This window comes from Eleutherodactylus coqui, chromosome 2 (assembly GCF_035609145.1).
Source record: "Eleutherodactylus coqui strain aEleCoq1 chromosome 2, aEleCoq1.hap1, whole genome shotgun sequence".
Lineage (NCBI taxonomy): Eukaryota > Metazoa > Chordata > Amphibia > Anura > Eleutherodactylidae > Eleutherodactylus > Eleutherodactylus coqui.
The window spans coordinates 2,115,817-2,131,798 of record NC_089838.1 but is presented as its reverse complement, the minus strand read 5'-3'; the positions used below and the strand labels follow the sequence as shown (position 1 = coordinate 2,131,798).

At 51.0% G+C, this 15,982-nt stretch overlaps 1 protein-coding gene across 1 annotated transcript in view; it reads left to right on the top strand.

The window, feature by feature from the left end:
- SYN3 (synapsin III) overlaps positions 1-15,982 on the top strand; it is a 318,593-nt gene that overhangs the window by 295,533 nt on the left and 7,078 nt on the right. Inside the window, exons 9-13 of the mRNA XM_066590171.1 lie at positions 3,040-3,114; positions 3,615-3,717; positions 14,561-14,695; positions 15,123-15,231; positions 15,508-15,814. Coding sequence (XP_066446268.1) covers positions 3,040-3,114; positions 3,615-3,717; positions 14,561-14,695; positions 15,123-15,231; positions 15,508-15,814 — 729 coding nt within the window. The remainder of the gene's footprint in view (positions 1-3,039; positions 3,115-3,614; positions 3,718-14,560; positions 14,696-15,122; positions 15,232-15,507; positions 15,815-15,982) is intronic.

The window sequence follows — 15,982 nt, the reverse complement described above, 5'->3', positions numbered from 1 at the left end:
CTTTCATACCAAGACCCTCTGGACCAGACTTTGGGTTGGAAGCAGCTTTTTTATTTTGGGCCTTGGTAGACCTTGGGGGTGGCACTGCTGCCCCATCTTGCGCAGCTGCAACCACCGTAATGACCCCCCCATGGTCAGCACTCTGCATTCCATCACTTTTAGTATTTTTATTTTTGCTTTTTTCCTTACTTTTGCCAGCAGCCTCCGCATCACTGGGTGCCTGGGACCTAGACTGGGACCTAGACTGAGGGACCCCTGCAGACCGACCTGTCGCACGGGGGACCCCCGATCCCGACCCCGCAGCACCCTCCGCATCACTGGCCTTACTGGTGCTGGCAGTTCCGCCACTGCCAAATTCTTTTGCCACCTTGCCTTGTCCTGTGCTGGCCGCCCTGCTGGCTGTTTCTGTCACTGCACTAACTGAAACAGGGACAGAGGACCCGGCCAGTTTAACTCCTTTATCCCTGTTCCCATGTTCAAAACCCACTGCAGAGTCAGAAACCGGGGTTCTCAGGGTGGGGGTGCCCTGATCCGACTTTGCAGCCAAACCAGCGCCCCCCGTCACATACACAAATTTCTCCTGCACCAAATTCTTTTTTTTTCCTTTTTTTGTCTTGATTTTCACATCCTCTTCTGGTAAATCATCACCAAACTTAAGGCCGCTCATATTAGGGGGGGATTCCAACAGCCTTATCTGCTGCATTATTAAAGCGCCCCCATCGCTTTTATCTTCCTCTGGATCTGAATCCCCGGAGGTTAGAGGCAGCGCAACCTGCTCCGGCCGGAGGCTGCTGGTGGTTGTAGTGCCACTCTGGGTCTGCTCTCCTGAGCAGACAGGCTGCTCCCTCAGACTGTCCTGGTAGGTGTCCTCCTCAGAACAGTCACCACTGCTGTCTCCATCGCTGGAGTGATCAGCCTCCTTGTGACCGCTGTGTCCTGACGCCATCTTGGAGAACCTATCACTGTTTATTAATTTTTCCCTAAAGGGACCACTTTGCTCCAGAATCCTGTCCCTCTCCTCCTTGCACCTTTGTATGCAGTCTTTACAGTCCTGTATGGACTTGCTGATTGCATCTCTTTTTCCTTTAGCGGCGGTCTGGTCCTTCAGTGACCTGGCCGACCGCAGCTTCTCCTTCTGCAGGAGGATTTCTCTCCCCGCACGCTCATAGTCCGCCATGCTGGTGGCCAGACGGGAGGCCAGCTCTACCACCGACTCCCCTTTCTTGCGATCACTCCACTGCGGCTTACCTCCTTTGCTGAGCGTTTGGCTGCGAGTTTGACTGCGGGTCATCATTTCGCTTCCGGCGCTGTCAGATGCAGCTGCACCAACCTGCTGGGCCATGTCACTGCGCCTGCGACCCGGACCCTCTCTCTTCGCAGCTTTACTAGCTGCTCCGGCTTTCCTGGTTGTTGCTGCTGAAACCACGTATGCCGCCAGCGCCGCTGATGGTGTTGTCGCTGCCTTCTCAGCATTCCCCCCCTCCGACCGAAGCCGGGGGGGGGGGGAATTGCGTGGCTCCATAGAACAAGAAGCCCAGATGAGTGCACTGATCCTGGGATCCAAAACAGGCTTCCAGCTGGGACTGCAGCCACACCCTGGTTCTCTGAGGAGCTCCAACAAACCACACCTTACTCCAGAGCTGCACTCACTATTCTGCTGGTGGAGTCACTGTGTACATACATTACTTATCCTGTACTGCTCCTGAGTTACATCCTGTATTATACCCCAGAGCTGCACTCACTATTCTGCTGGTGGAGTCACTGTGTACATACATTACTTATCTAGTACTGACCCTGAGTTACATTCTGTATTATACTCCAGAGCTGCGCTCACTATTCTGCTGGTGGAGTCACTGTGTACATACATTACTTATCCTGTACTGCTCCTGAGTTACATCCTGTATTATACTCCAGAGCCGCACTCACTATTCTGCTGGTGGAGTCACTGTGTACATACATTACTTATCCTGTACTGGTCCTGAGTTACATCCTATATTATACCCCAGAGCTGCACTCACTATTCTGCTTGCAGAGTCGCTGTACATATATTACTTATCCTATATTACACTCCAGAGCTGCACTCACTATTCTGCTGGTGGAGTCACTGTGTACATACATTACTAATCCTGTACTGATCCTGAGTTACATCCAGTATTATACTCCAGAGCTGCACTCACTATTCTGCTGGTGGAGTCACTGTATACATACATTACTCATTCTGTACTGACCCTGAGTTACATCCTGTATTATACCCCAGAGCTGCACTCACTATTCTGCTTGCAGAGTCGCTGTACATATATTACTTATCCTATATTACACTCCAGAGCTGCGCTCACTATTCTGCCTTCGGAGTCACTGTGTACATAGATTACATGAGCCGTCTGTGCTCTTTGTATGACTCGTCTGATTAATGGCTGCAGCCGATGTTGGCGCAGGGGGCACACTGGGCACACAATGCAGCCATCACAGGCTGGGGGAGAACGTCCTTTTGGGAGATCCGTACATCAGGAAGCGCAGTGCAGGGGGGGCCCAGCGCTTCTCTTGGCTCCACATGACTCTGGAACAATGCGGCGCTGTCTGCGAGGCGCGGGACGTGGTCTGAGCTCTGAGCCAATTGCCTTTGGCGCAATATAGGAGCCGTTTATCCGAGGGAGAATAAAGCAGCAATGATGGGGATGTCAGCTGCGAGCCGCGGCCGCTTCCTCCAGTCCTTTCATACGGGCCGTGATTGGAATAGCAACGAGCTCCGCCCCAGCGAGGGTTAAATCCCGAGCTCGCTGCAGGTGCAGCCGCCCAGGAGAGACTCCGACTAATAGTGGATTGGCTGCTCAGGAGTCTGGGAAAGTTGGGTGACGACCGCTAGGGGGGCCGTCGTATGTCTCTTATCAGTTGTTTAATTTGTTGGTTGCTGTCAGTGAATGGAAACATTATTCTTTTCATGCTGCGACCTAAAGCCTAGCCTTGATACTTCTCAGAGCTGAGGGTTTGTTACAGTTGTATCCAAGCCAACAGTGGCTGACCTGTTATGACTTTTTTCAGGCGCACATCAATCTCTGGAAACTGGAAGGCGAACACTGGCTCCGCCATGTTGGAACAGATCGCCATGACGGACAGGTGAGGCTGCTGCATGTCACAGACACTTTAAAGGGGTTTTACTGGACATTAAGCCCTGGTGCTGGTGTACGAAACCCAGAAGAAGTGGCAGCTGCTCACGTGGCCTTCACTCTCAGGCTTCAGCGGTGATTCTTCTATAACTGCTGAAGCCCGTTAGTGCGCAAGTGACCACCTGGTGCTTCTTCTGGGTTCCGTGGGGCGGGCACAGGGGCTGCAGTGCTGGACGGGGCGAGTGCTCAGTTTTTGCTCACTTTAAGCCCTTTTAACTTTTTATGTCTTGGAAAACTCCTTTAAATGATGAAATCCTTACTGCTTGGAGGCACCAGCAGGGGGAGCTCAGAGAAGACAGAGTTATCATTGACGTCAATGGGAGCTGTGTACATCTGTATATAGAGAGCTCCCCCTAGTGGTGGATTCAGAGCTTTGTATAGGTCATGTGGTGTAATAGTCACCTGACTGCCCCGCTCCCTATTCATATCCCTCCACTCCCATCGTTTTAGGTATCGGTTATGGGTGGACTCCTGTGCTGAGATGTTCGGCGGTTTGGACATTTGCGCTGTGAAAGCCGTACACAGCAAAGACGATAAAGATTATATCATCGAGGTGAGTCACAGAATCCCCCACAATTAGTGGCATGGCCATAGGGGTCTCAGTGGTGACCCGGTCCCTTAGCCAGGGGTCCAAGAGGTTCACATTAACTGAAGCCCCAACCACCCATATGTGTGTGTCAGTGTCTATATGTGTCTGCACGTGGCATACATGTATATTACGCCTCGCACTGCGCTAGAAATGACATCATACCTTCATTCTGTGGGTCGCTACGGTTACGGTGACACCAAACTTGTATCATTTTTTGTTGTACTGCTGTTAAAAAAAATACAATCTCTTTTGAACGTCTGTCTGCCGCCATCCTGTCAGACGTCACCGCGGGGTTAATTAATGCGGCACATCTATGAGGACAGCGTGTAGATTCCACCTCCAGAAGTCTTTATGCGTCGACTTCAGTTTTGGGACTTGTTTTTGTGCAGTTTTTATTGGTATCATTTTGGGGGACATGAGACTTTTTTGATCACTTTTATTGCTTTTTTAGGTAAAATTCAACAAAATGAGCACTTTGCCTCCATTGTTGTTACATTTTTTGCTGCGCACGATAAGTTGTTGTTGTTGAATGCGATATGTGGGTCGTTACGGATACAGTGATACTAAATATGGGGGATTTAGACAAACAGGAAAGTGTGCAAAAAGGGTTTTTTTTACCCCATTTATTTTTCTCTCTTACAGTTTATGTCCCTGTGGGGGACGTGAACTATAAAAGCTGTGATAATGCATTGTAATACTTCGGTACTGCAGTGCCTTAGCCCTTACAATAGTGTTCATAGATGTCTGACGTCCGGCTGCCATCACAACCCATTGGAGGGCTGAAGAGTCGCTTTCTGTGGACCCTTCACATGCTGTGATCTACATTCATCATGGCATGTAAGGGGTTAAAAGTGCTTAAAAGTAGGCCGGCTCCCGCTGCGGGATGGTGCAGGCTTACTTTTAAGCTAGCGCCATCCACAGGACGTAAGCCCACGGCTGCAGTCACCACATATAATATCCAGTACGGTACAGCAGAGGCGACAGCGCGGCAGATGAGGCCCCCCAAGTGTCTACAAATGCTCCATTTACACCGCCCCGTTCCTCATGGGCATAGGCCTGAGATGATTAGTGGGCGGAGTTATGGACCGTGCTGAGCAATTATTATAATTAATGCAGATCCGCCTCTGAGGTCCTTGGATCTTCAGGCTGGACTCACACGGGCGTATGTGCATTTGTGTGACGCATTAGCACATCGGGTGTTTCCGCGCGCCTCTGCGTTTTTACAGTTCTTTTGGCGCACACAAATTGTGCGCATTTTCACATGCAAAAAAACACGCCCCGCGCCGCAGCGAACCACGGACAAACAGAACAACCGAAGAGAGGCGCAAAATCCACGCTTGTCAATCAGCCGTTCAGATCAGTGGGTTCTATTTACCACGTGGCGCCCGCAGAGACGGTCCTACCTGCCCAATATTTACATACCAAATGATGGGGCATTTTAAGCCCCGCCCCCATTCCACAAATGTTTCAAAAACTGATGAAAACAACCCCATTAAGGCAAATTTGCATAATCACCGCCTCGTTTGTGCAAAGGCCCATGAAAAATGGTACAGCTGGGGGGTATGAACAAATCTCAGCGCGGTGAACTAGGCATAGAACATGGAGCCCTGAGGAAAAAAAGAGATCCCCTTTGCATAATACCGCCATATACAGTTCACATATTGCCATACAATGCCCATATAATACCGCCATATACAGCCCACATAATATCAGTATATAGTGCCAAGATAGTACTGCTATATACCGCCCATGTGATACCGCTCTATAGCATCCAAATGCTGTTGTAGTGACCAGATAACATCCCCCTATTAGCCCATGTAGTACTGCCATATACACCCTATGACGCATGTCCTTACACCCCCCACAGCCGCCGTGTGCGTAGACCAATAAACCGCACCACGTATTTAATATATTCATTGACTTTCTAGCGACGTCCATCATGTGACCTCCGGGATCAACACCCCACAGATCTCCGGTCCCTGCGCTCACATGACGCTATCCCTTTAACTGGTGTCAAGCGAGGACACTGGTGACGGTCACTATTTTTGGTCCCCGTGACGCTCCTCACCAGGAATGCTGATGACCGCAGCAGATGCCCCGTAGATGTTGGGTCACGGTGTCATTGTCCTGTACAGTCCGCTCGCACTTCACCTCCGACCTCTTGTCATCCCGCTGCGGATGATGATGTCACTGTGTTTCCTGAGGAATAATTACAGGGACTCTCCGGGATTGTAGAAAAAGGTGTCCCTCCCCCCTAGAAACAGCGCCACCTGGTCTCTGTGGCCATGCTTGGTATTGCAGCTAATCCCTATCTATGGGGGTGGGAGGGTCTAGTTTTTACGGTGTACCCAATGCAGGGTCGGTACGATTACTGCGATACCAGAGTCATGCCTTTTTTTTTGCTGTACTGCCTTTTAAAAATGAATAGATTTGGAACAATATAAAAAACTCCCCCCTGCCATCTTCCGGCTGCCACCGCTTTCCTCCGACATGGTTGTGCGCGGCTCGTCTTTGGCGGGACGTCCTGTAGTTTCGGAGTTTTTGATCGCTTTTCAGGACATTTTTGCTTGGAGACAGGGGGCCAAAAAAAGCGCAAGTCTGACGCTGTGTACATTTTTTTCTGGACGACGTTGACCGGGCGTGGTAAGTAATGCGTCACCTTTATATACGGACCTGGAGGAGTAAATAATGCGTCACCTTTATATACGGAGGGGGCGGGGTAAATAATGCGTCCCCTCTATATACGGACCTGGAGGGGTAAATAATGCGTCACCTTTACATATGGACCGGGCGGGGTAAATAATGCGTCACCTTTATATACGGACCGGGCGGGGTAAATAATGCGTCACCTCTATATACGGACCGGGCGGGGTAAATAATGCGTCACCTTTATATACGGACCGGGCGGGGTAAATAATGCGTCACCTTTATATACGGACCGGGTGGGGTAAATAATGCGTCACCTTTATATACGGACTGGGCGGGGTAAATAATGCGTCACCTCTATACACGGACGCAGTGATACCAACACTGGACTTGAACTTGTGATCGTTGGATCGCTCATCAAGTATAATGCAATATCATAGTATTACATTATACCGCAGTCTAACAAGATGTGCCATATGGCAGCCCTGGGGGCCTTCAGAAGCCCTCAGGCCGCCATGACAACCAAACAGTATCTCGCGGTCTCAAAACGGGAAGGCCAATTGGGGGAATTTAAATACCGCCAACAGAAGTGAGCGCGGCATTTACGGGGTTAACAGCTGTGACCAGCTTTCGCGCTGATTGTAGCTGTTGCAGGCGGGTACCAGCTCCATACAGATCCCGAACCCCCAGGGCGTAACTGTACATCCTGTGGCGCTGCGGAATAAGTTGGCGCTATACAAATAAAGATTATTATTATTATTATTATGGGGTTAATGCCCCCGCTGTTATGTAAGATGATCCGTAGCGGTACCTCTCAGCCCCCGCTGTTATATAAGATGATCCATAGCGGTACCTCTCAGCCCCCGCTGTTATATAAGATGATCCGTAGCGGTACCTCTCAGCCCCCGCTGTTATATAAGATGATCTGTAGCGGTACCTCTCAGCCCTCGCCTTTATATATGATGATCCGTAGCGGTACCTCTCAGCCCCCGCTGTTATATAAGATGATCCGTAGCGGTACCTCTCAGCCCCCGCTGTTATATAAGATGATCTGTAGCGGTACCTCTCAGCCCCCGCTGTTATATAAGATGATCCGTAGCGGTACCTCTCAGCCCTCGCCTTTATATAAGATGATCCGTAGCGGTACCTCTCAGCCCCCGCTGTTATATAAGATGATCTGTAGCGGTACCTCTCAGCCCTCGCCTTTATATAAGATGATCCGTAGCTGTACCTCTCAACCCCCGCTGTTATATAAGATGATCCGTAGCGGTACCTCTCAGCCCCCGCTGTTATATAAGATGATCCGTAGCGGTACCTCTCAGCCCCCGCTGTTATATAAGATGATCTGTAGCGGTACCTCTCAGCCCTCGCCTTTATATAAGATGATCCGTAGCTGTACCTCTCAGCCCCCGCTGTTATATAAGATGATCCGTAGCGGTACCTCTCAGCCCCCGCTGTTATATAAGATGATCCGTAGCGGTACCTCTCAGCCCCCGCTGTTATATAAGATGATCTGTAGTGGTACCTCTCAGCCCCCGCTGTTATATAAGATGATCCGTAGCGGTACCTCTCAGCCCCCGCTGTTATATAAGATGATCCGCAGCGGTACCTCTCAGCCCCCGCTGTTATATAAGATGATCCGCAGCGGTACCTCTCAGTCCCCGCTGTTATATAAGATGATCTGTAGCCGTACCTCTCAGCCCTCGCCTTTATATAAGATGATCCGTAGCGGTACCTCTCAGCCCCCGCTGTTATATAAGATGATCTGTAGCGGTACCTCTCAGCCCTCGCCTTTATATAAGATGATCCGTAGCTGTACCTCTCAGCCCCCGCTGTTATATAAGATGATCCGTAGCGGTACCTCTCAGCCCCCGCTGTTATATAAGATGATCCGTAGCGGTACCTCTCAGCCCCCGCTGTTATATAAGATGATCTGTAGTGGTACCTCTCAGCCCCCGCTGTTATATAAGATGATCCGTAGCGGTACCTCTCAGCCCCCGCTGTTATATAAGATGATCCGCAGCGGTACCTCTCAGCCCCCGCTGTTATATAAGATGATCCGCAGCGGTACCTCTCAGTCCCCGCTGTTATATAAGATGATCTGTAGCCGTACCTCTCAGCCCTCGCCTTTATATAAGATGATCCGTAGCGGTACCTCTCAGCCCCCGCTGTTATATAAGATGATCCGTAGCTGTACCTCTCAGCCCCCGCTGTTATATAAGATGATCCGTAGCGGTACCTCTCAGCCCCCGCTGTTATATAAGATGATCTGTAGCGGTACCTCTCAGCCCTCGCCTTTATATAAGATGATCCGTAGCGGTACCTCTCAGCCCCCGCTGTTATATAAGATGATCCGCAGCGGTACCTCTCAGCCCCCGCTGTTATATAAGATGATCTGTAGCGGTACCTCTCAGCCCTCGCCTTTATATAAGATGATCCGTAGCTGTACCTCTCAGCCCCCACTGTTATATAAGATGATCCGTAGCGGTACCTCTCAGCCCCCGCTGTTATATAAGATGATCCGTAGCGGTACCTCTCAGCCCCCGCTGTTATATAAGATGATCTGTAGTGGTACCTCTCAGCCCCCGCTGTTATATAAGATGATCCGTAGCGGTACCTCTCAGCCCCCGCTGTTATATAAGATGATCCGCAGCGGTACCTCTCAGCCCCCGCTGTTATATAAGATGATCCGCAGCGGTACCTCTCAGCCCCCGCTGTTATATAAGATGATCTGTAGCCGTACCTCTCAGCCCTCGCCTTTATATAAGATGATCCGTAGCTGTACCTCTCAGCCCCCGCTGTTATATAAGATGATCCGTAGCGGTACCTCTCAGCCCCCGCTGTTATATAAGATGATCCGTAGCGGTACCTCTCAGCCCCCGCTGTTATATAAGATGATCCGTAGCGGTACCTCTCAGCCCCCGCTGTTATATAAGATGATCCGTAGCGGTACCTCTCAGTCCCCGCTGTTATATAAGATGATCCGTAGCGGTACCTCTCAGCCCCCGCTGTTATATAAGATGATCCGCAGCGGTACCTCTCAGCCCCCGCTGTTATATAAGATGATCCGCAGCGGTACCTCTCAGCCCCCGCTGTTATGTAAGATGATCCGTAGCGGTACCTCTCAGCCCTCGCCTTTATATAAGATGATCCGTAGCGGTACCTCTCAGCCCTCGCTGTTATATAAGATGATCCGTAGCGGTACCTCTCAGCCCCCGCTGTTATATAAGATGATCCGTAGCGGTACCTCTCAGCCCCCGCTGTTATATAAGATGATCCGTAGCGGTACCTCTCAGTCCCCGCTGTTATATAAGATGATCCGTAGCGGTACCTCTCAGCCCTCGCTGTTATATAAGATGATCCGTAGCGGTACCTCTCAGCCCTCGCCTTTATATATGATGATCCGCAGCGGTACCTCTCAGCCCCCGCTGTTATATAAGATGATCCGTAGCGGTACCTCTCAGCCCCCGCTGTTATATAAGATGATCCGTAGCTGTACCTCTCAGCCCCCGCTATTATATAAGATGATCCGTAGCGGTACCTCTCAGCCCCCGCTGTTATATAAGATGATCTGTAGCGGTTCCTCTCAGCCCCCGCCGTTATATAAGATGATCCGTAGCGGTACCTCTCAGCCCCCGCTGTTATATAAGATGATCCGCAGCGGTACCTTTCAGCCCCCGCTGTTATATAAGATGACCCGTAGCGATACCTCTCAGCCCTCGCTGTTATGTAACATGATCCGTAGCGGTACCTCTCAGCCCCCGCTGTTATATAAGATGATCCGTAGCGGTACCTCTCAGCCCCCGCTGTTATATAAGATGATCTGTAGCGGTACCTCTCAGCCCCCGCTGTTATATAAGATGATCCGTAGCGGTACCTCTCAGCCCCCGCTGTTATATAAGATGATCCGTAGCGGTACCTCTCAGCCCCCGCTGTTATGTAAGATGATCCGTAGCGGTACCTCTCAGCCCCTGCTGTTGTGTAAGATGATCCGTAGCGGTACCTCTCAGCCCCCGCTGTTATATAAGATGATCCGTAGCGGTACCTCTCAGCCCCCGCTGTTATGTAAGATGATCCGCAGCGGTATCTCTCAGCCCTCGCTGTTATATAAGATGATCCGTAGCGGTACCTCTCAGCCCCCACTGTTATATAAGATGATCCGTAGCGGTACCTCTCAGCCCCCGCTGTTATATAAGATGATCCGTAGCGGTACCTCTCAGCCCCCGCTGTTATATAAGATGATCCGTAGCGGTACCTCCCAGCCCCCGCTGTTATATAAGATGACCCGTAGCGGTACCTCTCAGCCCCCGCTGTTATATAAGATGACCCGTAGCGGTACCTCTCAGCCCCCGCTGTTATATAAGATGACCCGTAGTGGTACCTCACAGCCCCCGCTGTTATATAAGATGATCCGTAGCGGTACCTCTCAGTCCCCGCTGTTATATAAGATGATCCGTAGCGGTACCTCTCAGCCCTCGCTGTTATATAAGATGATCCGTAGCGGTACCTCTCAGCCCTCGCCTTTATATAAGATGATCCGTAGCGGTACCTCTCAGCCCCCGCTGTTATATAAGATGATCCGCAGCGGTACCTCTCAGCCCCCGCTGTTATATAAGATGACCCGTAGCGGTACCTCTCAGCCCTCGCTGTTATGTAAGATGATCCGTAGCGGTACCTCTCAGCCCCCGCTGTTATATAAGATGATCCGTAGCGGTACCTCTCAGCCCCCGCTGTTATATAAGATGATCTGTAGCGGTACCTCTCAGCCCCCGCTGTTATATAAGATGATCCGTAGCGGTACCTCTCAGCCCCCGCTGTTATGTAAGATGATCCGCAGCGGTACCTCTCAGCCCTCGCTGTTATATAAGATGATCCGTAGCGGTACCTCTCAGCCCCCGCTGTTATATAAGATGATCCGTAGCGGTACCTCTCAGCCCCCGCTGTTATATAAGATGATCCGTAGCGGTACCTCTCAGCCCCCGCTGTTATGTAAGATGATCCGCAGCGGTACCTCTCAGCCCTCGCTGTTATATAAGATGATCCGTAGCGGTACCTCTCAGCCCCCGCTGTTATATAAGATGATCCGCAGCGGTACCTCTCAGCCCTCGCTGTTATATAAGATGATCCGTAGCGGTACCTCTCAGCCCCCGCTGTTATATAAGATGACCCGTAGCGGTACCTCTCAGCCCCCGCTGTTATATAAGATGATCCGTAGCGGTACCTCTCAGCCCCCACTGTTATATAAGATGACCCGTAGTGGTACCTCACAGCCCCCGCTGTTATATAAGATGATCCGTAGCGGTACCTCTCAGTCCCCGCTGTTATATAAGATGATCCGTAGCGGTACCTCTCAGCCCTCGCTGTTATATAAGATGATCCGTAGCGGTACCTCTCAGCCCTCGCCTTTATATAAGATGATCCGTAGCGGTACCTCTCAGCCCCCGCTGTTATATAAGATGATCCGCAGCGGTACCTCTCAGCCCCCACTGTTATATAAGATGATCCGCAGCGGTACCTCTCATCCCCCGCTGTTATATAAGATGACCCGTAGCGGTACCTCTCAGCCCTCGCTGTTATGTAAGATGATCCGTAGCGGTACCTCTCAGCCCCCGCTGTTATATAAGATGATCCGTAGCGGTACCTCTCAGTCCCCGCTGTTATATAAGATGATCCGTAGCGGTACCTCTCAGCCCCCGCTGTTATATAAGATGACCCGTAGCGGTACCTCTCAGCCCCCGCTGTTATATAAGATGATCCGTAGCGGTACCTCTCAGTCCCCGCTGTTATATAAGATGATCCGTAGCGGTACCTCTCAGCCCTCGCTGTTATATAAGATGATCCGTAGCGGTACCTCTCAGCCCTCGCCTTTATATAAGATGATCCGTAGCGGTACCTCTCAGCCCTCGCTGTTATATAAGATGATCCGTAGCGGTACCTCTCAGCCCCCGCTGTTATATAAGATGATCCGTAGCGGTACCTCTCAGCCCCCGCTGTTATATAAGATGATCCGTAGCGGTACCTCTCAGTCCCCGCTGTTATATAAGATGATCCGTAGCGGTACCTCTCAGCCCTCGCTGTTATATAAGATGATCCGTAGCGGTACCTCTCAGTCCCCGCTGTTATATAAGATGATCCGTAGCGGTACCTCTCAGCCCTCGCTGTTATATAAGATGATCCGTAGCGGTACCTCTCAGCCCTCGCCTTTATATAAGATGATCCGTAGCGGTACCTCTCAGCCCCCGCTGTTATATAAGATGATCCGCAGCGGTACCTCTCAGCCCCCGCTGTTATATAAGATGACCCGTAGCGGTACCTCTCAGCCCTCGCTGTTATGTAAGATGATCCGTAGCGGTACCTCTCAGCCCCCGCTGTTATATAAGATGATCCGTAGCGGTACCTCCCAGCCCCCGCTGTTATATAAGATGACCCGTAGCGGTACCTCTCAGCCCCCGCTGTTATATAAGATGACCCGTAGCGGTACCTCTCAGCCCCCGCTGTTATATAAGATGATCCGTAGCGGTACCTCTCAGCCCTCGCTGTTATATAAGATGATCCGTAGCGGTACCTCTCAGCCCTCGCCTTTATATAAGATGATCCGTAGCGGTACCTCTCAGCCCTCGCTGTTATATAAGATGATCCGTAGCGGTACCTCTCAGCCCCCGCTGTTATATAAGATGATCCGTAGCGGTACCTCTCAGCCCCCGCTGTTATATAAGATGATCCGTAGCGGTACCTCTCAGTCCCCGCTGTTATATAAGATGATCCGTAGCGGTACCTCTCAGCCCTCGCTGTTATATAAGATGATCCGTAGCGGTACCTCTCAGCCCTCGCCTTTATATAAGATGATCCGCAGCGGTACCTCTCAGCCCCCGCTGTTATATAAGATGATCCGTAGCGGTACCTCTCAGCCCCCGCTGTTTTATAAGATGATCCGTAGCTGTACCTCTCAGCCCCCGCTGTTATATAAGATGATCCGTAGCGGTACCTCTCAGCCCCCGCTGTTATATAAGATGATCCGCAGCGGTACCTCTCAGCCCCCGCCGTTATATAAGATGATCCATAGCGGTACCTCTCAGCCCCCGCCGTTATATAAGATGATCCGTAGCGGTACCTCTCAGCCCCCGCTGTTATATAAGATGATCCGCAGCGGTACCTCTCAGCCCCCGCTGTTATATAAGATGACCCGTAGCGGTACCTCTCAGCCCTCGCTGTTATGTAAGATGATCCGTAGCGGTACCTCTCAGCCCCCGCTGTTATATAAGATGATCCGTAGCGGTACCTCTCAGCCCCCGCTGCTATATAAGATGATCCGTAGCGGTACCTCTCAGCCCCAGCTGTTATATAAGATGATCCGTAGCGGTACCTCTCAGCCCCCGCTGTTATATAAGATGATCCATAGCGGTACCTCTCAGCCCCCGCTGTTATATAAGATGATCCGCAGCGGTACCTCTCAGCCCCCGCTGTTATATAAGATGATCCGTAGCGGTACCTCTCAGCCCCCGCTGTTATATAAGATGATCCGTAGCGGTACCTCTTAGCCCCCGCTGTTATATAAGATGATCCGCAGCGGTACCTCTCAGCCCCCGCTGTTATATAAGATGATCCGCAGCGGTACCTCTCAGCCCCCGCTGTTATATAAGATGATCCGTAGCGGTACCTCTCAGCCCCCGCTGTTATATAAGATGATCCGTAGCGGTACCTCTCAGCCCCCGCTGTTATATAAGATGATCCGTAGCGGTACCTCTCAGCCCCCGCTGTTATATAAGATGATCCGTAGCGGTACCTCTCAGCCCCCGCTGTTATATAAGATGATCCGTAGCGGTACCTCTCTGCCCCCGCTGTTATATAAGATGATCCGTAGCGGTACCTCTTAGCCCCCGCTGTTATATAAGATGATCCGCAGCGGTACCTCTCAGCCCCCGCTGTTATATAAGATGATCGGTAGCGGTACCTCTCAGCCCCCGCTGTTATATAAGATGATCCGTAGCGGTACCTCTCAGCCCCCGCTGTTATATAAGATGATCCGTAGCGGTACCTCTCAGCCCCCGCTGTTATATAAGATGATCCGTAGCGGTACCTCTCAGCCCCCGCTGTTATATAAGATGATCCGTAGCGGTACCTCTCAGCCCCCGCTGTTATGTTTCTGTCTTTTGCTTTTCAGGTCATGGACAGCTCCATGCCGCTGATCGGGGAACACGTGGAGGAAGACCGCCAGCTTGTGGCTGATCTCGTAGTCGCTAAAATGACCGAGCACGTCCTGATGAAATCTCCAGCCACTGCGATTTTGAGAAACCAGGTATGTTCCAGGAATAGTTCATGCAGATCCAGTGACAGCTTTTAAAGCACAGCTGATTTGCATATTTTTCCCAGGAAGCACTGCCTGTAAGATTGCCTACACCAGATAGATATTCAGAAGAAGACTGAGTACCTTCACAAACATAGCTGTGCCAATGATTTGCAGTGGCAAGCTGACCCAATGCCACCAATGCATGGCTCATTTGCATATTTTTCCCAGAAACCACTGCCTGTAAGATTGCCTACACCAGATTGATCTCCACAAGGAGAATGAGCACCCTCGCAAACATAGCTGTGGCAATGATTTGCAGTGGCAGCCTGGCCTACAACCTCCAAAGGCATAGCCCTACCAGCTCTGTGGGTAGGTAAAGAGCGCCCCGCAAAGGTGAAAAGCAACACTGACCATAAGAAACACCATTCCCTTGCAGCCACAACAGATGCAACCGCAGGCAGTCAAGCCACAGATGCAACCCCAGCCAGGACCAACAGGAGTAGGGGGCGCTCCAGCTTCCAGTCAACCAAGACCTTCCCCACAAGGTAAGAGTGAGTGATTCAGTAACTCCTGCTGCAGACCCCCATCCCTCTTACCCCTCCTTAAAGCAACATAAGGATTGTTTTCCTTGTACCCTGGTGACATCTGCTGGCCATAGTTAGTAATGCATCCTAACAAATCTGTATTTGGATGTCATTCACTGAAAGCAAGCTTAGAGATTGTACATATCAATGTAACTGCAAACTGATTTAAGGTGAGGCACAAGCATGACTTGGCATCAATGCCTACAGTGTTACCCTAAATGATGTTTCCATGTACAGGTGGAGTCCGCCCAGCCCAAGGTGCGCCCCCTCCTAGGAACGCAGCCCCTCAGCAGCAGAGGCTTTCTCCGCAGGGACAGCAGCCCACCCAGACATCCCAGCCCGGCTCACCTCAGCCTCAGAGGTCTCCAAATTCTCCCCAGCTTCCAAGACCTGCAAGTGGGACTCCTCCAGGCCAGACACCCACTAAATCAGCTTCTGCATCTCCCCAACAGCCTAGACCTCCGGCACAAGGACAGGCGCAAAACCAACCGCCATCAAACACCGCAACAGCAAAGACGCAGCCGTCACCGCACCCCCACCTCAAGTGAGTCGTGTGTGTCCAGTCTATCAGCAGAGGCTCAACAGTGTGTGACTGCTGACAATCAGGAGCAAATCCACTCAGATGTGTGTATTACCCATCCAGAGCCATGTCCTTCTCCACAGGGGGCAGTACTATATTATTATACCTAGGGGGCAGTATTACAGTAGTTAT